Genomic DNA, 25307 nt, shown 5'->3' on the forward strand with positions numbered 1-25307 from the left:
TTATTTAGACTTGGTTGAAAATTTGCTTGTTCGCAGTACTATTTTTAGTTGATCCTCCTTCCAACCCGCCCAAAAGTACTAGAGTAAGTTTCTTTAGTTATTCTAGGAGGAAAGACAAAGTGGTTATTAAAATGTTGAGCTGCTTCTGCACAGTGATTATTATTTGCGTGCCTTCAGTGAACGGAATACGGGAAATCAGACACATCTGTGCCTTTTAGTTAAAAATCAGCATTTGAAACTTACATTTTATAGTTTAATATTCCCCTGATGCTTAACATTATTACTTAGCCTGATTTTCAGGTAATCTTTAACAGTGCATGACCCAAGGGTAAGGGAAAGTTTTATGATCCCAAAGACCTCGACTGTTTAGGAGACGAGATGCATACTATTAAAATCTTTCTTACAATAAATAACCTAGCACTTTGAGACCAGTTTGGAACTCAAGATTATTTTTTGAGCCTCCTATAATATGTTTAAATTGACCCATTCATCAATTTTATGAGTAGCCTAAGTAAATTTAGTTCATCTACATATTTATGTACTTTAAATAGACTAATGTAAACAGTGCCTTACCTACCATATGCTGAAATGCTGTAGCGAAGGACAGAAGGGACTGTCAACAAAGATGGCATTGAATTGCAGTGTTTTGGAAAAAAAAATCCAGTGTACTAGATGCCTGTTAATCTGGTGCTTTAAATATCATAAACAAAAGTATCAGAATGTGTTTCCAAGGACAAAGGCGGAGTTTTCTAGGCTTCGATTGGCTGCTGCCTTTCCCAGTCCCACGGCCATCCTTAATTGGCTTTGGGTAGATTGGAATCACATAAGCAGGGTGACATTTATTCCTTTCCTACTTGTTTCTTTTCACCGAGCCCTGGGAATTCCCAAAAGTCACCGTAAAAGATTTCTTTCGTTTCGTCCATGATCTACAAGAGGGGCTCATTCTAAGCCAGGCAAGCATGAGTCTGAGTGCGAGAAGAGTTACTCTGCCCGCGATCACGCCCATCGTTCTACAGAAAAGGGTATGTGGCTTTCCTCCCCTCTCCCCACCAACTTTTAAACTTTTCTCCACTCTTCCCCGTACTGTGGGTCTGTTACTCTGGGGAGGTCTTAGTCACGTGTATTGAGAAAGACTGTTAAGTCACTGAGGCTGTCCAGGTAAGGGAGATATTATTTAAATTGAACTAGGGTCGGGGTGGAGGGGAGGGAGAAATGATTGCGTGATAACATCACTGTAGTAAAAAACAGAACAAAATGAAACAAAGCTCCGTGTAAAAGCAGTTTGGTCTCCGATTAAGGTCACTGTGATTTAGGAACTATTATGAAGCCTTTAAAAAATTTCCTCCTTTAACCTTGTATCTGTTTACTTTTTGTTCAATAGGAAACTTGCTAGCCATTGTGTTATATGTATATTTGTTTACTAAGGAATACTTTCTTTGTTTCACTAGAGTTTATAATATTTCCACCTTCATCACTGAATGGGTTTACTTTTCAAATATGTGGCACCAGTTATTATCCTGAAGTTTCTACCCATTTCTATTGAATTTTTACCTGTCTGCTTGAGGAAAAACAAACTTTACATTTAATTCCCCTGTGAAAAGGTGCTCTGTTAATTATTAATACAATCAATATATAGATGAAGATGTTTTAGCTCTTAGTTTTTCATATTGTTTTCATGTCTGACTTGCAGCCTCGCATTTTATAAGGTGATACATTATACCCTTTAATCCTTGTTAAGCAAAACTGGCACACTGAACTTTTCTTGTAAACACACCAAATAAGAACATTGCACGGGACTCCTTAAAGAATGAGCTGTATGTTAGGAAGGAAAGCACCGACCTATGGTTTTGGCAATGAACCAAAAGAATGGCTTTGGTGATATAGAAACAGGAATGTTTATTTCCTGATTTAGCTTTTAATAGTTAACGATTAGTGCATTGCGTTTAATAATGTTTTAACTTTTTTTGAAATGTGATCTAACCATTAAGGCTTTTTAATTTTTTTACAGTGGCAACTTTTATTTTTAGGTTTGAGGCTTTCAATTTATTTTCTTTGGCATATGGAACATTCACACTCTAGAATTTGTTAATTGGCATTGGAAGAACTACAGTGATTTGTTGCCAGCATTTGCTTTTCATCTTTCCTGATACTTTTCTTTTATCTTATAACTTGAGCAAAATATACTGAAATCACTTTGTTTTAAAGTAGAATCTGTATTTTAGAATTAAGATTAGCAGAACATTAATTGTGGTAACATAGGGTCTCTGATTTATTGGGGAGATGAAAAGATGCATTAACATATATAAATTTGTATTCTGTATTTGAATTCATTAGCCAATTAATATCAGGAGTTTAGATAGACCAAGTCACTTTTATCATATATGTTTTTCTTTTTGGATGGGGGCCGGGGGATGGGGGTAACTTGCAGGATGGTGTAGTAGAAAGCATATGGTCTAGACTCTGTTTATTAGCAGTGTGACTTTGGGTAGATCACCTAAACTTTCAGAGAACTTTTTGTTCTCATCTGTGAGATAACACCTGAGAGAATTTTCATTAAATCATCCTTCCAGTGTTTCTTATTCTATGAATCATAAACTATCTTTGGTTTTCAGTTTTTGCAGTAAATGACTAAAACACTTTATCATTTTGAACAGTATATAGAACACTAGAAAAAGATGCTATCATTTTGAACAACTTTGAGCAGCTAGTGAGGGGAAAATTGATATGATGAATAAAACTTGGCTGGAAAATACAGATCTAAGCTGCCAATCGATAACCCCATTGTGATTTCTCTTGGCCTTTTTACTAATAATCCTCTTTAGATTTCTATTCTATAACGATGTAAGTCAAAATTCTCCAAATCCACGTGATTCCTTTAAAACTCATACCCATCTAAGTGCTCACGCAATTTAGTCCCTCACCACTTGCTAGAAGTACTTAGGCTGCTCTTTGCTTCTGACATTTTAATTCCCAGAGGACCCGCTTGTCTATTCAATCTCTGAAAATTTTAATATCTGTATTTCTTAGGAACTGGATACTTTTCCTGACTGAAAAACACCCATCTGCTCTTGTTGCTCTAGGACTGCACATTCTTTTTGTCACGATAAAGAGTAAACGGGAGTATTAGTCCACCGCGTCAATGCTGCATCCTTTTCTCCGGGTGCCATAATTGAAGAGGATCTTACAAAGCACACCAGCATTTTTCAGAGTACTTTGACAGGGGCAGGTTCTGATTTCCCAAGAATGCATGTGCTTTTTTCCCACAAAGTTTGCTCATACTGGACGAGTGACTCGGATCAGCATTTGAAAGGCCAACAACAGGACTCTCCATAGCACTGGGCCCAGAAAGTACCTTTCTCATTCAGTCATGATCTACATGGCCACAAGATTTTCTTCTGAATGGTTGGCAATTTGAATTTTAAATATGGTACTGAACCTGGAGCCCTTTCCAGACTCACCGAATACTTTTTGATCAATGAGTAATTGTGTAGTTTGGTAGACTCTCTGTTCAGTGAATGGGGGGGTGGGGAGGGGGAGGGTGGCAGCAGCAGGGGATGGGATCATCTTTCTTTCTCTAATAGGATCTGACTTTCCTAGTTTCAGGAAGTTTTTTGAGAAGCTTTCATCCTGTCCCTCAGAAACGATTGCACCAAATAGTCTGAATGTGTCTTTTATGTCCCAGCATTTTTCTTAGATAACCACTAGGCTGTTCCCTGCCTCCTCTCCTCCAGATGAGAAGACTGAATCTCTCGGGAATTGAATGACTTATGCAAGGTCACCCAGAAGGTCAATGGCAAAGCTAGAAATAGAATCTAGGTCTTGTGACTTACAGCGTGGTTCTCTTAGGTACATGCTACCTCCTGAAATTAATATGTTAATGAAATTGCCTTATGGTGTGTATAATTGCCATTCAACTTCAAGTCTGGAATTAGTTTAGGCAAATCCTGTCATCTTCCTCTGCATCTCCACCAACTCCCATGTGTTCTAGTGTAGACAGCATTTTATTCAGAAAGCAATTGTAAGCAGCAGGGTAATTTTGTGTGTGTGTGTGTGTGTGTGTGTGTGTGTGTTGTGATGGAAAGAAAATTTATACCCAGGGCTCCAGATTGGCACATGATATCGAAAAACTATTTTAAGGTTCCAGAAATATAGGGGAAGGCTCTCAACCATTATAAAATGTAATGAAAATACAATATGAAATCCACATTCTTTTTATAGAAAAGCTGCACTTTCAGAAGACTTGATATATCCATAGTATGACTCTGGGTAGATATACTTTTGTGATGTCAGATTAACAGTGATTTTTTAAAATTGTTTGCAAGCATTTCTGCATTTTAAAACTCTAGTTATGCAAGATGTTTAAAACTGCATAAAGTCCTAACGAGTCTTCTGCAATTCCGGAGGAAAAGTGAGATCCTGCAAGAGCACTTCATGACATCCTTGGATGAAAGGAGTGAAAACTTGGTGGCATTTTCCAGGAGCTTCTGAAGGCAGTGAGCCTTGGAGGTCTGTGACGTGCAGGCGAGCCGTTGGGAAGCACCTGCCACTCCGGGACAGACCAGAGAGGGGTCCTGTTCCTGGAGGATGTGCCTTGGGACCCCACATGGTGGTTCTGCTCTGCCTGGAGACCATTCTAGTTGCAATCGCCTCCATGGCAGTCGGTTTGGTTTTCTGGTTTTCTTGGATTCAGACTATGCCTTTCTTATGACTCAAATCCTTTTATAAATCTGAAATTCACGAATTTAACACGGAATGGTGCGATTTGTCAGAAGTTTCAGCTCCCCATCCATACATGGGACCTTTCGAAGGTTTGTGAAACAATTCCATTCCCTTTGACCTCCGTTTTCTTTCTGAAGCCCCTCCTGGAGCAGAAACGCGTGTTCACGTGCCCACTTCCCTTCTCAGAGGGAGAGTCATGGCTCTGTGGGTCTTAGAGGTCCCACGAAGGGTGAAAGGATACAGGCCGCCCCGCCGCTGTCTCACGCCCGGACAACCGGCCCAAAGCTCCCAGCAGCCGGCACCCCAGGCCTGAGACGCCCTTGGTTTTCCACACCTTCTTCTTCCAATACTGCTTTCGGGGCCCAACAGCGGGGAACGTGTGCATCTTTGTACTTCTGCTTTCATTCCCAACGGCTCCCTAGTGCGGTGCTTCTCCACCTTTCATACCTGTCCTCATGTGGTGGTGACCCTCCAACCATAACATTACTTTCATTGCTGCTTCATAAGTGTCATTTTGCTACTGTTATGAATCGGGCAACCCCTGTGAAAGGGTTGTTTGACCCCCAAAGGGGCCGCGACCCACAGGTTGAGAACCCCTGGTCTGTTGCCTCAGTCTCCTCTCAAGCTGTGGGACTGTTCTGAAAACGGCTCAGACGTTTGCCATCGCGTGATTAGTATCTGTGGATATGACGTCCACTGTCAGCCAGCAGTTCAGCCACTACTGCCTTGGGGCTTCCATTTCGTTGTTACCTTTCATGATATTTTAAGTCTAGCGGCTACCATCCTCGCGGTCAGCAGTTTGAAACCACCAGTTGGTCGGAGGGAGGAAGACTGGGCTTTTGGCTCCTGTAAAGAGTTGGTCTTAGAAGCTCACAGGGCAGTTCTACCCTGTCCTCCAGGGTCACTGTGAGAGCATCAGCTCCACAGTGGTGAGCTTGTTTGTACAGTGCCCTATCTGGTTTTCTAGGTCTTTCTGACCTTGTCGTTAGACGAAAACAAAACAAAACAAAGCAAAACACCCCCAAAACTTTAGCTACCAAGGGGAGGGGTTTATAATAAAGTGCTTTACAGTTAGAGGTTAAACTATTTGCAGATAAGCTGACATTCAGAACGACAGTGGATCAAACAGGGAAGGGGTTTATTTCCTCTTCACTTTACAGGAAGATTAGGTCCAGAGCCAAGCTCTTTCTTGCCTTTCACTTTATCGTCCTAATGTGGGGCCCTTTTCTCGTGAAGTAGAAGATTTCTGGCATAGAGAATGTGACTGACCACGAGCAGGACAGCCTTTTTGGTCCCATGTTATGCAGCCCCCAGGTTTCTGGGCTTGCATCTCGTTGTCCACAATGGTGTCTCCTGGCTATCAAGAATAGAAGGGAAGCTAGGGGATGTCGCCTTTGGGCCCAGCACACCGCCCTAGGCCTCAGAATCAGAGTTCAGGAAAGAAGCACCAAGGGGTGGCTCTTGGTGGACAACTAGCCCTCCTTCTTTGCTCCAAGTGCCTTGAACATATTCGGCATTCAGTCTGCATCTGGGCCCCTGGATGGATACTTATTATGTTCCTTCCATCCCCAAATCTGGTTGTCCATGTTTGAATATCATAGTGTAGCATGTGCAAGGGGCTAATGAAAGGTGGGGCACATGGGGGGGGGGTGTTCCTGAGCAGAGGCGGGTGATAGAAAAGACCACAGATGGGGGCCTCTTCGGTTTAGATGATGGATTTGCTTGGTGAGAGTAACGTGGACATGAGTATTGTCGGTGTTTACCTGGAGTTCTCCTTTCGCTACACCTTGATTTCTCTCTCGCCCCTTTTAATTTCTGAACAGCTGGCTTAGTTGCCTTCTTCTCTAGCAAGGATTTCACCTGAGTGGCTTCTATATGGTCAGGAAATGGTTTTCTCTTCATGCGTAAAACAGCTCGGAGGCATAGCTGATAGCCTTCCGCTTCCCTATTGCCATGAGGCAGAGGTCAGCCGGCCTCCGCTTTTCATCATTCTTTGCCGCTTCTGACACCAGCTGCCCTTCCCACAGACACTCTCTTTCCATGCTGGGTTAGATCCTTCATGGCAGTGGCCACACAGAGCTCACGCACAATGTCACCGGCAAGAGGAGGGAGGTATTTGGGGACAGTTACCACAAGCCAGAACCAGAAAACATGAAGGGCAGTCATCGGCCCATAGAAACACCTCCCAGTTAGCAGCCACGTCGCAGCCTCCCGCACACATGGTCTCTTGACCTTTGCCTCTGTGTACCCGGAAGCCCACTTGTCATTCTGCCTTAGCATCTCACAGTCTCCCTGCTGCCATCCTTCTGTCTTATGAGTTCTTTGCCTTGGTCTCTGGGCCAGACCGGTTCCTTTGCTCTGGCTCTTAGTCTCCTTGGCACAGTGTTGGTGCCTCTGGTCTTGGCCTCTCCCACTTCAGACGGAGACCTCTCCAATACGCGTTCCTGATGGGCCTGGGATTTCTCTCTCCTCCAGATGGCTCTTAGTCGTAGAGGAATGGCCCTGAGATGTTCCTTTAACAGACCATCCGCCCAAGGAACACGAAGGATGGTTACGCAGTCACATTCCTTAGTCAAAACCAACCAAAATCAAACAAACTCACCGTCTTGCTGACTCGTGGTTGACGCTATAGGAAAGAGTAGCACTGCCTCCGTGGCTGTCTTTACAAGACGAGAAAGCCTCCTCTCTCGCTTGTGGAACAGCTGGTTGTTTTGAACTGCTGACCTTGTGACTTGCAGGCCAGTGCATAGCCGCTAGGTCACCTGGGCTCCTTTCCTTTCCTTTCTAGTAATCTAAAGATAAGGTCCTACCTTAATCCTTTACCAGATAATTTCTTCCAAAATGGGATTATAACCATAGGCACAGAGGCTATTTACACCACAAAAGGGATAATGGCTAGAAGGGCCACATTAAGTAATTAGCACTCTAGCTCAGCGGAGGAGTGAGCATTTAGGAAGTGTGAAGTGGTAGAACTGCTGTTTTGGGACCAGCATTTGAACTCAGCTCTCCAACATGTGTGACTTTGGGCACATTGTTTGAACCTGAGAGTCAGATTCTCAGTCTTGGGGATGAAGATACTTTCTCACCGAACAGTTGTGCGGATTAAGTAGTAGAAATAATTATAATTACTTGATGCATAATACTCAACAAATGTGAATTCCTTTTTTTCTTACCTTTGAAATGGTGTATTTTACTCACTTCATGAAATCTCTCCGCTAGAATGAATTTAGGCGCTGGTGATGCTCTTGGTAAGCCTTGAACTGCTAACTCAGATTTGTAGTTTAAACCTAGCTGTGCTCAAGCAAGAAAGAGGAAGCTGTCTGCTCCCATAATGATGTTCAAATCTTCCGAAAGCCTCTCTCTCAGGTCCCTGAGCCAGAGTCAACATGATGGTAGTGAGTTTAGGAGGAATTTAGATTTTTTTAAAAAAATGTGCTATCATAAGAAGGACCCTGATGGTGGTGTTGAGTCAGCGTTGGATTGCTAACCAAGAGATTGGTGGTTCAAGCCCACCAGCTGTCCCTCTAGAGGAAGATGAGACTGCCTCCTCCCTGCAAGATCCACAGCCTTGGGAGCCCCATGGACAGGCGCTATGAGTTGGAATTTATGTGATGGCAGTGGGTTTACTTTTATGGTTTATCTTACTGAGAGGGTTGACCAAAACTTTCCTTGAGGTGGATAAATCAAACAAGAAGTGGATGCCCAAGATACAGTGCAGCCAGGAGAAGAGACCATAGTCCTTTCACATATGTGTTCCCTTTTTATAACTTTAGGAAGACTATTATTACGCTGCATCAGTCTTTTCATCTGAGAACGTACATTTACACACAAGGAGATAGCTGGTGAGCTAGTTCTGCTTTTCACTATCCTGGGAGTAACAGGGTCTTCTGTGTCCTAGGAAGATATATAAAAAGTGATTGCTACAAAATCATGGAAAGTTTATTAATCAAAAATATCAAACTGTGAAGCTGTTGCTTCTCCACATCCCCCCAGTTAGGTCAAGGCAGGACTGACTGTGCTGTTTCCCTCTCCAACCCTTCCTGAAGCACCATGCGCTCGTCCATGCTCCCTCTGCCCGACATAGTTTGGCCGTTCTCGAGCGACTCCAATCATGCTCCTTTAAAATGCCTTTTGCATCTGGGGAATAAAATTAAGCCCCAAGGGATAAGGTCAGGTTTGTAGGGTGGATGAGATTAATGATCCCAACCACAATTCTCATAGGACCGCCCTTGCTTTACCATCCAGGAATGACTGGGTGCATTGTTGTGATGGAGAGCATTTTTTTTTCTTTTCTTGATATAACTTTTGTGACCGTTTTTTCACCAATTCTATTTTCCATTTTCTTAAGACATATTCCTAATAATCCACTGTGATCATCCTTTGTCTTTCTAGAAAATCTTATCGAGCTCATCTCTTTGAAATTCCCCCCAAAGTTGCCACAACTTTTTGAGCTGAGCTCTCAAAAAGGCATGCACCCACAGCCCCCCTCAACCTAGACTTTCCTGCCTCCCTCCTTCTGTATCACTTCACCTTGCTCTTAGGGTTTACTCAGTTCCTCTAGAGACAGCAGTGGAACAAAACAGCGCCAACATGTTCAATAGTGAATATAATCCATCAGTTTCTGTTTAGTTGATTTTGACTAATGGAAACCCCATGTGCATCAGTGTAGAATCGTGCTCCTTAGAGAAGTGGATTGTATGCAGAAGAATGATTCAGGATTGGGAGAAGGCTTATTAACAATGTGCAATGTGCACATGACTTAACTTTGCTTGCCTGACAGTGAGGAAGACTTGAAGATCAAGGATCGTAGCCTTCAGTAGGATTATAACTCAGTATAAAGAAAGCATAATCTTCATAACTGGAACAATAAGTAGCATCGTGATCAGCAGAGGAAAGTTGGAAGTGGTCAAGGATTTTGTCTTGCTTAGATTCCCAATCCATGCTCATGGAAGCAGCAGTCACGAGATCCAAGGGTGCATTGCACTGGGTCAGTCTGCTGCACGAGCCCTCTTTCAAATGCTGAAAAGCAAGGGTGTAACTTCAAGGACTAAGGTGGGCCCCGACCCAAGCCATGGTATTTGCAATTGTGTAATATGCGTGTAAAAGCTCATCACTGAATAAGGGAGACCTAAGAAGCATGAATGCATTTGAATTATGGTGCTGGTGAAGAATATTGACATTACCATGAACTGCCAAAAGAACAGGCAAACCTGTCTTGGAAGAAGTATGGCCAGAGTGTTCTGATCCTTAGAGGCAAAGATGGCGAGACTTCACCTCACGTACTTTGGACTTGTGGTCAGGAGCGATCAGTCCAACTCCATGAAGATTCCAGGCCTTTCATCTGAGCGTGCCTCTGCGTCCACTAGCACCGCCAAAGGGGCCCCTGCCTTTCAGTTAGCTACTGAGTGTGTGGGGTGCTTTCAGAACCCAAGGATATTCTCTTTAATCATCCCACTAACCTACCGAAGTTAAGCGTATTTTTTAGCGGAGGAAAAATGAGTCTTGGAGAGCTGCATGCTTTCCAAGGGCCTGGGTAATAAAGGACAGAGATTGGATGGGGATCTAGGTCTCTGCCCCATCCAGCAGAGGATCCGGCTGCTCAGGATTGTGCTCCATCATTATGTACAGTCTCAGAAAGGTTTCCTCTCACATGGACTCTGCTGCTCAGGCAAATCCCACCTTTTCTGCTAACCGAACATTTGCCATCCTGGTTAATTTTTCTCTCTAAGTATTCCTTCTTGCCTCAAAGATACAGTGACCAGGCTAGCATGTCAGAGGTGTTCAGAACACAAAAGGACTCTGGAGACCTTAATCATAACTTTTGCTTTCAAAGCTTTATGATAGACATTTTAACTATTGAGTATTTTCACTTTGCCAGCCTTTTGCCCACTGCTTGCCCTGAGAAAACAGATTCCTGACTGAGAAGCTGGATCAGACCCCAGACCCCGTCACTGAGCTGTGACCACCTGGACGGAGCGCCAGAGAACAGGGCCCATGCCTCATAGTATTGTGTAAACGCCAGTGCATGGTCCACGTCTGGCAGCGCAAGCAGATTAAAAATAACCGGGCTGATTAATAGTCTCGGACTCTCGCTGAGGCAGTCTGCACGGCTGGCTCTCTTGGCCGTGTCCCAGTTCCCCAGGCCAAATCTAGAAAATAGGAATCTCCTTTTGGCAGCATTAAAGAGGCAAGGCGTTTTGGTAATTTCAGATATTAAATCCCCAAAAAGGATAAAGATTTTTCCATCCCTGAAGGATATTGGAAATGCTAACTTCTAAGATATTTCAAAAGAAGAAGTCAGACATGGTTTTGGAAAAAAAAAATCCCAAAAAACCGGTGTTGTCAGAAAGTGGTTATAGCCTCCGAATGGGTGGAATATATATATGTATATATAATGCTTCAGTTAAGCTTATTGAAATATCAGGCACATTGTTTCTGTTTTCAGAAGGCAATTTATTTTAGTTCTGTCATGAGTTTAAGATAAAATTTTGACAACACTATTGTTAATTCCACGAATTTCCAGCTTGAGTCCCTAGGAGAAAGAGGAGAGAGAGGGTGGGGAGAGGATGGGTGGTAGGGAGAGAGAGAGGTAGGAGAGGGAAAAAGGAAAGGAGAGGGAGGGAGAGAGAGAGGAAGTGGAGTTGAAGGAGGGAGGGCAAGGAGGGAGAGAGAGAGGTTAAAAAGAACAAACACCCAACACTACTGTATCAGAAACCCTGTGTGGTGGTTTTACTCAGTTCTAGGGGAGTAGTGCTATGAGTCCGAAACCCTGGGCTTTATTAAAGTTTAGAGTGTAGAAACTATTTATCTTAAAAATTAATACTGTGGAATTTTTAATAAGTAAAAACTTTGTTGTAAGCTCATACATGCAGCACATTAAGCAGGAACTCCATGTGGTTAACTGTTAACACAGCGATAATTTTCAAAATACAGTTTCAGCTGAGAAGTAGACTCCCTCTGCTGGTGGTTTCAGTAGATGCATTTTCCACCCCCCTGGCAAATTGTACTAAGACAAAGTTGAAAAACAACAACCATTTTTAGTATTCAGAAAGCTAGATGCTCTAGGGACACACATGCACATTTATGTTCTGATTTTTACCAATAGAATACTTTTAATCTAACATATCATGTGGGCTTCTGAGGATGTAACTCTTTATGAGAGTAGAACACCTCATCTTTTCAATGGTTGGTTTTGAACAGTCCACCTTGTGGTTATCAGCCCAACTTGTAACCACTGTATCACCAGGGCTCCTAATACTCTTTATCCAAGGTGTCACGCAGACGCAGTAGCATAGCGATTAGACGAGTTCCGTGGAAAGGACATAGTATCCGTTGAAATCTATGGCGGACAGCTAGAAAAGCCTGGTCAAGGCAGACCCTCTGGGGTCTTGACCTCACTCTTGCCTGGACAACAAGGGAAGCTCACTAAATGTTTTACAAGGGCCCTTCTATCCCTGATGGCAGTGTTGGCCTGCGAACTACAAGATCAGTAGTTGGAAACCACCAGCCACTCCTGGAGAGAAAGATGAGGCTTTCTACTCCTGCAAAGAGTTCGTCTTGGAATTCACAAGGGGCAGTTCTACCCTCCCCTAGAGGGTCACTCTGAGTTGGCATTGACTTGAAGGCAGTGGAGTTTCTAGTATTTTATGATTCCAATAGTCTTAATTCTGTTTCACTTCCATAGAAATCACACACACATTTTGCACTGAGATAAAATAAATCTTTTAAAAATTTAGCAAAATTACAGAGCATAGATCGGCACACCCTAGAGCTCGACATGTCATAGGAAGGCCAGGGTCTAGAATGTGCTGTTTGGTATGCTGTCAAATGTTTCAAGAATATATACCCAAGTGTTTTACCAAGTCTGAACATAGCCCGTTCCATTGAATCTGAGACACCTGCAGTTAGAAGAAGCATCATTATATGCTTGTTATTAAACAAGAATGTAACATTGATGGTGTTAGTTGGATCCCAGTCTCACAGAAGCTACCTGGAAAAAAAAAAAGACTTTTAGTAATGGATGCAATCATATACTTTACTAAAGTTTTCCAATTGACGCCAGACACGCAGTAGGCTTGCTGTGTCCTTGGCTGTATGTCTCTCTCCCTCCTCCAGGTGTGTACGTGTGCCCTTTCTCCTCTTATCATGTCTTCGTCCATCTCTCTCCCAACTTGTCCGCCTTTCTCACTGTGTAAACCAATGTCTGATGCTTTAGGTTGCACATTCCGTGCGTGATTATTCTGGGAACAAACCAATGCATAAACACTGAAAGGAGATCCTGGGACAACATTGTATCCAACACAAGCATGGCTGGTAGTTTGCTGCCTTACATATGAATAAGCAGGAGAACTTATGAAGGTTTTTGATTGTTGTTTGTTGCTCTTAGATGACTTGGCAAGGACAGGCATCTTAGCAGTCAGAAATTGCCTAAGTTTTAATAACGACGATGCTTCAGAGAACACTCCTTTGATGAAGTCGTTGGAAACATTAGGATTTGTGATGTTGACCCTCTTTTATTACCCATATTGGACTTAGGTCTTGGAATAACACGTGGGGCATGTCACTTACAAATATGGTTTAGGATAATGGTGTTCTTTTTAATGCTCCCCCTTTGCATGATGGGAGCCCTGGTTGGCACTGTTGTTCGAACTGCTACCCACAGACTAGTGGTTCCAACTCCAGGGGTCACCCCTAGAGAGACTGATGTGGCTGTCTGCTCCTGTCAAGATTTGCAGCCCCCAAACCCTATTTAGAGTCGATATGAGTTGGAATTAACTTGCTCACAGTGAATTTGGCTTTGGGGTTTTTTATTGGTCAATTTGGAGCTGACACTTTCTGCCACATAACTGAGCACACTATAAAGGCTTTCTATTTCTCTCTTAGGAAAACCGAACCTGCACTTGAGTTGGAATGAGAGTTTTTGTTTTTCCTACCCTGTAAGGTGAAATGAAGCCCAGGTAGAAGCCATGCTTGAGGCTCTTGGCCTGAGGCAGAGAGGAGAAAAGCTGCAGACTTTTAAATCTGGCCAGACCAGAGCATGTACACAGGCACAGCTCAGAGCTGGAAACACAGGGAATCCGGGACAGATAAACTCCTTGGGACTAATGTTGAGAGTGGCCATAGCAGGAGGGTAAGGGGAAGGTGGGGGGAGAAATGGGGAACCGATCACAAGGATCTACCTACAACCCCCTCCCAGGGGGATGGGTAAGAGACAAGGGGGTCAAGGGAGACATTGGACAGTGCAAGACATGAAAAAATAATACTTTATAATTATCAAAGATTCATGAGGGAGGGAAGGGGGAAAATGAGTAGCTGATACCAAGGGCTCAAATAGAAAGAAAATGCTTTGAAAATGATGATGGCAACATGTGTACAAATGTGCTTGACACCATGAATGGATGGACTGTGATGAGTTGTGTGAACCCCCAATAAAGTGATTTATTAAAAAAAAGAAAAGAGGCAGGCAGAAAGATGTGGGGGGTGGGGTGTCCGGGGAGGAGGCTTCCTGGGCCTTCCTTTACCTGCAGGCAACTCCTCGCCTCTAGATTGGAAACCTCCAGGGGGCCTGATTCTGCAGTGTGTTGATCCAAGCTCTCAGAAGTGACAAGTTTGGGACATCTCCGGTAATGGGTTTACACTGGCCCTCTTTAGCCTGGTAACCATCCAGCCCACTGCCATTGAGTTGATTTAGACTCTTGTAGGGTTTCAGAGACAGAAAATCTTTACAGGGGCAGATAACTTCATCTACTGAATAAAATTTATTAACACATCAGAAAAATCCATCCTTGAATTGTCAATTCATATCCAGAACCCCTGGAAAATCCAGGTCAGGCTCTTTAACTCCGAATCGGCCATCTCTTTCCGCAGGCATGCCCATGCATTGCTTGTGATCCTGGGAGAGCAGGCAAGCGTATGCGCCTTGGAGTTTTAACAGAGGGGTTGTGAGGACAGTCATACTGCGGCCCTAAGGGAAGAGCCACACTGTAAAGATGATGGAATCCCGCGGCAGAAAGAACCCAGGGGACCAGCGCCTTGATGGAGTGGCTCCCCACAGTGCAGCATTACCTGCCCCTGATTTTGAGAGGGCGGGTAAAGAACCCTCCATCCCGTGGATTGGATGCAGCATCAAGAAGTCAGAAGACGTACTGCACTGGTCAGAGGAGCTGCAAACCATCTACTGAAAGTGTCAAAAAGCAAACGTATCCCTGAACTGTGGACTGTGGTCTTTTCCGTCCATGGCTTGGGGAAGCTGGCAATGAGTGAAAGCGATCTTCCTGTGCAGATGGCAACCAGCCTTTGGCATTACGGGGGGAGGGAGCCCCTTCCACAGGTCCCTTGACCCCGGCGCTTCTTACCCTCTTCTCCTAGCGCAGTGCCCGGCGGCTTTGGCAAAAACAAAACAAAACTACACAAAAACAAACTCACTATCTACCCTCGCGTTGAAGCCGACCTGTAGTGACCCTATCGGACAGAGTAGAACTGCTCCCGTGGGTTTCAGAGACCGATCACCGCACAACAAGTAGCCACTAGGCCGTCATGGGTGCTTTGTTTGTTGTTTGTATCTTCTCTGCTCCTTTCTACCTCAGTGTCTTTCCTCATATTTGGCCCACCCACGACTCCTCTCACCTTCCCCCCCACACACACTCTTTTCCTCGAATTTGCTGAGTCCCTGACTTGAAGGGCTCCCAGAGGTCACCCCGACCACTTTATTTCATCCACAGGTTTCATGGAAGTTTGGGGATGCCTTCCCGTGGATTCCTGTATATCTCTTTTCCTCCTCCTGGTTTTCAGACTCTGGGAGGGTCTCTAGCAGCTTGCTGTTTGGGAATCCCTAGCATGGTTTCATGCAGGGCTAGACACGGAAGCTCCATTTTTTGCTAAAAGAATATTTCCGAGGGCCCAGCCTGGCCAGGCACTGACCTCTGGGGAGGCGTGAGACCGACCATCTGGTGCGGTCCCTGCTGTCATACAACATTGGGAGCAATTCGTCATTCGAGTCACAAACGTGGTGGCAGGAGACCAAGAACCTGGCTCAAGAAGTGACAAGGTCACTGCGGGAAAATCAGGGTGTAGCTGACATCTGTAGGAGGTGAAATCAGACGATAAGGGCACAGTGTTTCGTACAAAGGTCCCGTGTCAGGCGAGTGCCCCTTCAAGGAGCAGAATGAATACAGAATGGTTGAAATTGCAGGATAGGAATGGGTTTATAGGGATTAAATTGGAAAAGGAGTCACGGGAGTATGGCATGGACCTGGTCCTGACAATCAATTCCTACAATTCTCATCCTGATGATAAAATGACAAAACTTGATATAGCTTATTAAACACGCAGGGCTAATGTTCGCAGAAAATGTGGTCCGGGAGGTCTCGCTCCATAGAGGCAGCTCAGACTGGCCCTGCCACCCTCTTTCTCTGGACTGCGGACTGGTGACAACGCTCAACGTCATACAGGATCGCACTAAGGAAGCAAGAGCTTTTCTTGAGCCCTTAGGTCTTTTGGAACAAACAGCCTTTGTTTTTAAACTGTCGCACTTTACACATCACGGCTAGATATTTGGAATAAGTAATAATATACGGTTTCTCATGCCCTCTGAAGGGAATACATTGAGTTACTGAATTCAAAATATGTAAGAATGTTCCCACTTATCTTGAGACACTGCATTCCATATTTAGAAGAATATAAAAATCAGGTCCACTCTGACCTTGTTAGGAAAATATTTCACGTGTTTTGGGTACATTGCCTATCTATGATTGAAAAATAATAAAGAAAACTCTGAGACATGGAGATGGCTTTAGAACCATTTTATACTCAGTGTTTGAAGTCTATGGAGGTATGTTTTACCATGGAAATAAACTACGGAAATAAAGGGACTTAATGAGAGCCAATTTTGGTGCGCCTAGGTAATTTCTTTCTCATCACCAAACATACATATATGTCCCACTGCCCTGGAGTCGATGCCTACTCACAGCGATCATTTCTGAGACTGTAACTCTTTACAGGAGCAAAGAGCCTCATATCTTTCTCCCTCGGAGCAGCTGGTGGGTTTGAACGGCTGACCTTGTGATTAGCAGCTCAGTGCTCACTCGACAGTGCCACCAGGGATGTATGTGCATATATGTGTACATGCCTACTTCTGTTTTAAAAAATGTATCTGATAATGGTAAGCTATGGGACTTTAAAAGTGGCAGATTTTCCTAAAAGAAAACTTTAGTATGGAGCATAATCATGCTTCCATGATCTTTTCCCTCTTCCATCTTTTCCCCCGCCCCCCTCTCTCATGTTACTTTATGCTATGCCTCCCCTTTATGCTATGGATTCTTACTCCTTAATCTGGGCTTATTCTGCGTTTGGTTATTTTTGCTCTGTTCAATGTTTCTACTTCTATAGAGGATAACCACTGCAGGCCCCTCGCCGCCTCTTGGCTCTGTGGCATTACCTACAACAACCAGAGGGCAGCCCCTGCGTTCATTCAAAGACTCTAGGACTGATCGGACTCCCACAGGTCTGGGTTCCTCCGCAGCACCGTTCCTTGGAGTTGGGGGTGGGGACGCTGAGTATGTGAGTGAGGGGGAGAAATGGCCCCGATGGGCTACCTGTTTGCCTTGTTCTGTGTCTTCTAAGAACTTTCTAAAATAATTACCTTCGTGAATCTGGATTTTGGATGATTGTAGCAAATAAGTGCCAAGTCGGCTGTGGGGAGAAGGTGAACGGTAGTTGAATTGCTTTGCAAATTCTGTTTTGCTATTATTTATTTGTTTTTGGAAATTGCCTTTGTCTTCTACTAGTTTAGATATTTAGTCCAGGTGCTTACGGGGCCTTGAGCTATTCCTGGGGGTAGGGGCAGGGAAGACCATTTATTGTTTCTTTATATTTTCACTTTGTTGTGTCTACTGCTTCAATATGGGTTATGTAAATTCTGATATCTCTGTTTTCCACAGAGGGAAGTCTGGGATGGTGGTATTAATCTATCAAGTGTGTAAATGTGTTGACTAGGATATCAGTCAAAACAGAGATCTGCCCGACCCACATCTGCAGATACTTGTAGAGGACTACGTCTCTTTATTCATTGCTTCTTAATTGCTAGTTGCCATATGTGCCCAGAGCTGTTTGCAGAGCTGACACTGTTCCAGAGATTAAGGGTGGCCTGATGGTCCTGATTACAGTGCATGGAAAGGTTCTGCCAGGCACAGCCTGTGTGTACCGTGTGGGCCGTCCTTGGGCTTTCTTTCTGTTTGTCCTGCAGGGCTGTTTGTTAAACATTGACCTTGTCTGCCGTGGTGCCCGTCTCTCTTGCTAGTTAAGTTTTAACCCATCGATGAAGCAAAGAGAGCTCCTATTCTTATAAAGAATCCTGCGGGCATGTAATGTCAAATGAATTTATAGACCTGAAATATGAAGCATATTCTTCTTCCCCACTTTTTTCTCTTCTTATTTTATTAAGCAAGATGGGAAGGGAGACCACTTAACAGGCAATATATAATATCCCTCTAGTAAAAATCATGGCTATGTAAACTCCAAATTTCTTTTTGCCTCCTAGTAGGAAGAGGAAAAAAGACATTAATATTTTGCTTTAATGGTTCTTTAAATCACGTCTCATATTTGGCTTTCATATGGTCACACAAGTTTTTACCTTTGTAGCTCAGACTAGCCATGCGGCTTTCTGTGATGATGTCACCCCCTGCTCCTCACCCCTCCCAATAGTGCTGTTTTGTGTTGTAATACTTTTGGTGAGAGGCAAACCCCCCTAGAGAGTTAAGGCTTAGGTCATTTTTTTCCTTTTTCATATTTTAAGGAGAATAAATAGAAATAAAGTGAATCTTCTTAACAAAGGGCACGCTGTAGCCGGGTAAGGTATTTTATAATGACTGCGTAAGTCAAAGAGATGGCAGGGCGTTACTGCCGTGGAACATCAACCTGAATATGATTTCATTGTGCAGATATAAAGGTGTATTTTGGATGACTGTTAGCATTAAAAAGATGATGTTATTGCTTGAATAGAGCTCAAACAAAAGTCCCCACATTGTCTATCAGCAGGTGCTCTTTGTTTGGAAAATGAAAAGGTGTGTCTATTTTAGAGATGTAAGTTGGCCTAACCCCTCTAAACTTGTGCTTCTCCATTTTGGCAAATTATTTCTTTTAAAACTGTAATAACATAATGTGAACAAAATGGTCCTATTTTCCAATTGGGTCCCCCCCCACACACACTCCCCACCCCATTTCCCCAGTTTTGCCTCCCCCTTGAATTTGGTGTAGCTGCCAAACATCTCTGGTGTTTTTTATTTTCTTTGCTTCTTTGAAAAAGAAGACCAAAATCCAAACCCTTTGGCATCAAGACAATTCCAACTTAAGAGTGACACCATAAAATCGAGAAGAGTGGACCCATAGGGGTTCCTGGGCTGTCATTTTGATGGAAGCAGACTGCCACTTCTTCCTCCTGAGAGGGGCCTTTGGCTGGCATCTGAGCAATTAGCCACTAGCATTACTAGGGCCCCAAATAAAAGACCAAGCCAAAAGGTGAAACCCACTATCATCAAGTTAATTTTGACTCATAGCAACCCATTATAGGCTTTCCGAAATGATAAACTGCTATGGGAGCATACAGCCTCTTCTTTTTCCTACGGGGAGACTGGTGGGTTTTGAACCACTGACCCTCTGGGTTAACAGGTCAATGCTTATCCCACGGGGCATATAAGCAAAGTAAGAGGTTCACACCTGTCTTATCCGTGGTGATGGGAGGTTACTGTAAGAAAACAAATAGAGTAGTCGGGAACTCGGACATGTCCAGCAGCTGCAGGTCACTCCTCATCTTAAGTCTTTCTTGGGATAGAGTGTACAGCAAGTCCCAGAACTGGTCCATATGAGGGAGCAGGCCAGAGTGCCAATCTTCCAGCCCTGTAAGGAGTGGTGCTCCTCATGCTGTTTCGGCCAGAACAGCCCCTGCCAATGCTTAGTGCAGTCCGTTGTGACAAGAGAAGCATGGCTTTATGGTGGAAGGTCTGACATGCATTCAAATAAAAGTATGGTTACTTCTTCAAAGAGAGAGAGAGAGTAAAGTTTCACAGCACTTAGAATCCCACCAGTTGTCTCGTGTTGTTGTGAGGTGCCGCCGTCAAGTCAGTTCTCCCTCTTACTGACCTGTGTACAGCACGAGACACTGCCCAGCCCTGCACCATCCTCACAAGTGTTAGGTTCGAGCCCACTTTTTCAGCTACTGTGTCAATCTGTCTCATTGGTAGTCTTCCTCTTTTCCATGACCCTCTACTGCAGCCTTTCCCAGGGACTGGTCTCTCCTGGTAACATGCCCAAAAGACCTGGGGAAAAATCTCACCATTCTTCTTTTTTCAAAAATTTTATTGGGGGCTCGTACAATTCTTATCACAATCCATCCATCCATCCATTGTGTCAAGCACATATGTACATTTGTGGCCCTCATCATTTCAAAACATTTGCCTTCTACTTTAGCCCCTAATATCGGTTGCTCATTTTCCTCCTCCCTCCCCCCACCATTCTTATTTTTAAAGAGCATTCTAGTTCTGCTTTTTCCAAGACAGATTTGTTTGTTCTTCTGGCAGCCCGGGGGACATTCAATATGTTTCGCTAGCACCATCTTTCTGCCTCGATTCTTGGTCTTCTTTTGTCATGATCCAGCGTTCCTGTGCGTATGAGGTGATTGAAAACACCATGTTGTGGGCCAGGTGTACTTGAGTCTTCAAAGGGACATCCTTGTTCCTTCCTCTTCAACACTGGGAAGAGGTCTTGCACAGCAGACTTGTCTAGTGCAATCCATCATTTCGGTTCTTGTCTGCGGCTTCCAGAAGCATTGATTGTGGGTCCAAGTAAAATGACAAGTTCGATCTTTTCTCTGTCTTTCTCAATCTTGCCCATTGGTCCAGTTGTGAGGATTTTGTTTTTGTTTTTACACTCAGTTGCAATCTGTATTGAAGGCTGCAGTCTTTGATTTTTATCAGCAGGTGTTTCAAGTCCACTTTCAGCGAGCAAAGTTGTGTCATCTGCCAGTCACAGATTAAGGAGTCTTCCTTCAATCGGTTGCTGCGTTTTTCTCCCTATAGTCCAGCTTCTCCGATTAGTTCTCAGCATGCCGGTTGAATAAGTATCTTGAAGAGATACAGCCCCGACACACCTCTTTCCTGCTCTTAGACCACGCAGTAGCCTCTTGCTCTAATTTAACGGCTGCCTCTTGGTTCGTGCACACGTTTGGTGGGAACACAATGAAGGGATCTGGAGTTTTCATTCTTTGCAGTGTTATCCATAGTTTGTTGTCTAGTACAGATAAAACATAAAGACATGTACTTTTACAATAGCTTCTCCATTTATGAACGAGAGAAACATTGAGAGGGGAAACAGATCAGGGATCTTGTGAGTCCCATGTATTAACCAAAAAAAAAAGAAATGCAATGAATTTCATAACCTTTTTGCATGACATGACTGCCTCAATGCATTGGAAGCTCAGACCTGCCTGCTAGTGGTATCATTAAATCAGTATTTAACTTGGATTATTTATAGTGAAAGTAATTTTATTTCCCTGAGCATATAGCAATCTTATACTTCATGACAGAAAATATCCTCCCCCCACCAAAGTGCCTCTCATTTTTAATTAGCCAGATTTTGGACAATATTCATGAGCGTGAGCTTGTATCATTAGCATGATCTTTGTGAGTCTGAGCTCCTTCCAAATATTTCTGAGACAAATCAGGTCTTGATCAGAAAGCATTTTAAAATTCAATATTACAAAAGTGTATTGCATGCTACTTTGTTCAAAACACTTTTATAGGCTCGGAAACTTGGCAAAGTTCAATCACCTCAAACCCAGCCACCCTTTCTCTAACTCATTATTAAATATTAGAATTCCTCAGAATTTGGGCCCATAGAGATCCTATCAAGGCTTTCTGTGACCGTAAGCCTTCACAGGAGCAGATAGTTCATATGGTGGGTTTGAGCTGCCAACCTTGCCATTAGAAATTCATTACTCACATGGCAGCACCATGTTCCAGGAGCCTGGGATACCATGTTAAATGGTGAATAGAGATTTACCTTAAAGGGTTACTGATCCAGTTGCGAGAAAAACTTGCAAACAGAAACCTACAAAACCGGGCCTTGAGGTGTCAGGAAGACTTTATGGAGGATGGACTATCCAAACTGGCGCCTACTGGGAATTGGCCAGATGAAGCAGACTGGTAGTTGGAGGGACATTGAAACGTCTTTCCCGTGGAGGATGTTGCAGGCACAGATAAGTGATTGGGTTGCACGTGTGCACCATAATGGTTGGGATCTTAGAGTGGGTTGTGCCACAAGCCTGGTGTGCTGAGAAGTGGACACGCTGTGGCTGGGAACGTCAGAGTTTGAATTTAATTCGGTGGGATCTGACTTCTCTGGTTCTCTTCTTCCTTCACTCTATCTTTCAGGCTTCTACGCTAGTCCCCATCACTCATGGTTACGTTGGAATTCTTCAGGCTTTGCCTCTAGATTCACTTCTCTCTTTGTTCTTCACCTGCATCAGGCTGCCCTGTGGGTTGCTTGCTGTCTAGAAGCGTCATGACTCTTATGTCAGTTCTGAATTGTAATCATCCTTCCCCCAAACTTGCCCTCATCCTTATCGTTTCAGTTTCCTTTGGACGATGCTTCTTGCTTACTGTTCCTGGAGCCTAGAAGCCTCTCAAGCCTGGGAACCTGCCTAGCTCCTTCCTGTCCCAGATCTTTGTACAGGTCCTGTTTCCTCTGCTTGAAGCACTCTTTTCTTAATTCCCTTTACCTCCACCGACTCACTCCTCTCTGAGGCTCACTGATCATTTTCCACCTTCCTGGGTTGCCTCTACTCCCCATTTCGTGATTTAGTAGCATGCTGCACTTCTGGGCTTGACTCTGTAAAACCTGTGTTTTAATACCGCTTTCTTCAGTTGGCTTAAGCTCTCTGTGTTTGTGCCTTGCTTAGACTGAAGCACTTTGCAAAGGGTCTCCCTTACTGGGCACAGTGAGCTGCTTAGGTTATGGTAAGTAACTGTTGAAGAATTTTAGATGCACAGTGACCTGATCAGGTTGGCTAACAACAACGCTCAAGATACTGTGGTGCATGGATTGGAGTGGGCCATGGTGAGAAAGAACAAGGCAGAGAAGTCAACGACTGTTGCCAGTGGGAACGTATAGCCTCACGGGACACATAAGATTAAAAACACAAAGGTTTCCAATGTTCTTGATCCAGTGGCTCAACCAATAGCTCAAGAGCCTGAGAACCATTTTAAAAAATATAATCTCTTGGCCTGATTTACTTCCTATGGGCCCATTTGCCCATCCAATTCTCTCCCACTGCTATCAAGACAATTCCTTCTCATAAAGACCCTCTCTTTATCAGGTTTTCCAAGGCGCTACGTGAGTGTGTGCGTGTGAGTGTGACTGTAGCATCGCATTTTTGTTTTGTCAATAATCATGAAGCAGCTTAGAACTGGGTCACCTGGCCCTTTCTTTTCTGATGTCCTCCCCATTCAAAAGGCTCGTGTCTCCTATTAGCCTGCACTCTCTCTGATCTGCAGTTGGGCTCAGCCCAGTCAAGCCCCAACACAATTATCTTTGTAGTTTCAACCTTCTTCTGGAACATTGGCTTAGTGTGCCACTCTGCCACTCTGCTTCCTGTCCTATCTTCGCTCTCCCCAGGCAGGCAGAGCATGTTTGCCCTTCTTATACGATGTCACTTTGTGGGATTGGTGCTTGCCACACTTCTTACAGAAAGTCCGGTGGGTTTTAGGAGCTTCACCCTATTTATGGGAGCACTACCAGGACGAAAAGAATGCAGGTAGACAGCTCTATTAGTAGACAGCTGTATCTTTCTCCCTTGGAGTGGCTAGTGGGTTTGAACCACTGACCTAGAATGCATCAGCCCAGTGGTTACCGACTGTGTCACCAGGACTCATTTATTTGCCCATCATCCCTCTGTTTGTAAATAGAAGCAGAAGCAGGTCCAGTATCCACGGTCCCAGAATATAATGACTAGAGAGCCCACCTAACAGCCCTGAGTGCACATATGGAGATAGGGTCTGATTGGGCCATATGTGCAACTTGGAAGGAACCTGTCATCATTGTGTTAATGGTTAGCCAACACACATCTTCTATACGGGGCCTGAAGTTGAAGTTTAAGAAAAAGACCTTTTTTTTTTTTTTTTTTAAAAGAGGCTTTATTTATAGGCAGGATCCCTGGTGGCATAGTGGTTAAACGGTCGACTAATGTGGTAGTTACATAATCTGTTGTCACTTTGAGACGTAAGAGTGAAGGGATGGAGTGTAGCCTGTCAATCAGGTCGCAGCTTGATGATCTCCTTTGGAGGTGCTAAGGAGATGGTTGGAGGCAGGACACAGGCTCCCTCCCTGTGAGACATTCCTGTTGACAAGACTCATGGAACTATGCTAAAGCCCTGGACCTGGAGGAACCATGTGGAGACCCACGCCAGTGCGGAGATGCTTCCGTTGCCACTGGGTCCACAAGACTGTCTGCATTTGGTGTGATTGTGTGTTTTTCATGAGTCTGAAGAGGACTTTATAGATTGGTATTGGACATATGGGCTCACACCAGACTGATGGACTTGATCTGAACTGGGCTGGGATGTTTTCTCAATAATCAATTGCTCTTGTATATGAAGCCCATATGACTGTCTATGAATTTACTTCTCCAGGCAACCCACACTAACACAGCAACTGACTGCTCTCTGGCACTAGCTGCTCTGCGGGAGAAAGATGGGGCTTTCTACTCCCATGCCAGTTACAAGCGTGGGAAATGCACAGGAGTAGTTATACCCTGTCTTATAGGGTTGTGAGTCAGCATCAACTCAGTGGCAGTGAGGTAACACTCTACTCTCATGGAGAGTTAGTCTCGGGAGCTCAGAGGGGCAGTTCTACCCTTTCCCTAGGGTCACTGTGAGACAGTGTGTGTGCCATGGCCGTGAGTCGGGTATTTTTCATTTGAAGTATGTGCCACTTTCTGTGCTGTAAATACTTCAACCATGGCTGATTTCACGGTGCCTGCTTTAAAAAGATCAGTTCTTACAAGCCACTTCCAGTGCGCCAGCGTACCACCACTAAGCTAAGGAGGAGCTGCCGGAATTATATCAGCTGATTGAAGAGTAATGAGGGCATGTGGTCTAGAAGGGAATTCAACCAAAATCCCCAAACTCACTGCCATGAGTCAATTCTGACACATAGTGATGCCCTAGAACAAGGTGGCACTGCCTGTAGGACTTCTCAGCTTGTGAATCTGTACAGGAGCTGAAAGCCTTGAAGCAGCTGGTAGATTTGAAGTGCAGGCTTGCAGATGGCAGCCCAGCGCTCCAAAGACGACCAAACTCACTCACACCGAGTCAATGCTGACTCGTGGCGATTGCACAGGACAAGGTAGAACTACTCCTGTGAACTTCCAAGACTGTAACTCCTAACAGGAGTTGAAAGCCCGCATTCTCCCAAGGAGTGATTGATGGTTTCAAACTACTATGCCACCAGGGCTCCCACTATAGCACCAGGGCTCCCACGACAGCACCAGGGTTCCCACGACAGCACCAGGGCTCCCATTACAGCACCAGGGTTCCCAC

The 25307-nt window shown here is 44.2% G+C and overlaps 1 protein-coding gene across 5 annotated transcripts in view; it reads left to right on the forward strand.

The window, feature by feature from the left end:
• The first annotated feature begins 807 nt into the window (after positions 1-807).
• GRB14 (growth factor receptor bound protein 14) overlaps positions 808-25307 on the forward strand; it is a 74285-nt gene continuing 49785 nt past the window's right edge. For 2 of the 5 annotated variants that reach the window (XM_045298648.1, XM_045298650.1), the window contains exon 1: positions 808-1022. In XM_045298648.1, coding sequence (XP_045154583.1) covers positions 960-1022 — 63 coding nt within the window. In that variant the 5' untranslated portion in view covers positions 808-959. The remainder of the gene's footprint in view (positions 1023-25307) is intronic. The other 3 variants (XM_045298645.1, XM_045298644.1, XM_004703784.4) reach the window with 3 other exon arrangements.

Source organism: Echinops telfairi, unplaced genomic scaffold, assembly GCF_000313985.2.
Source record: "Echinops telfairi isolate 266 unplaced genomic scaffold, ASM31398v2 ScPeMD7_4;HRSCAF=17, whole genome shotgun sequence".
In the NCBI taxonomy this organism is placed as follows: domain Eukaryota; kingdom Metazoa; phylum Chordata; class Mammalia; order Afrosoricida; family Tenrecidae; genus Echinops; species Echinops telfairi.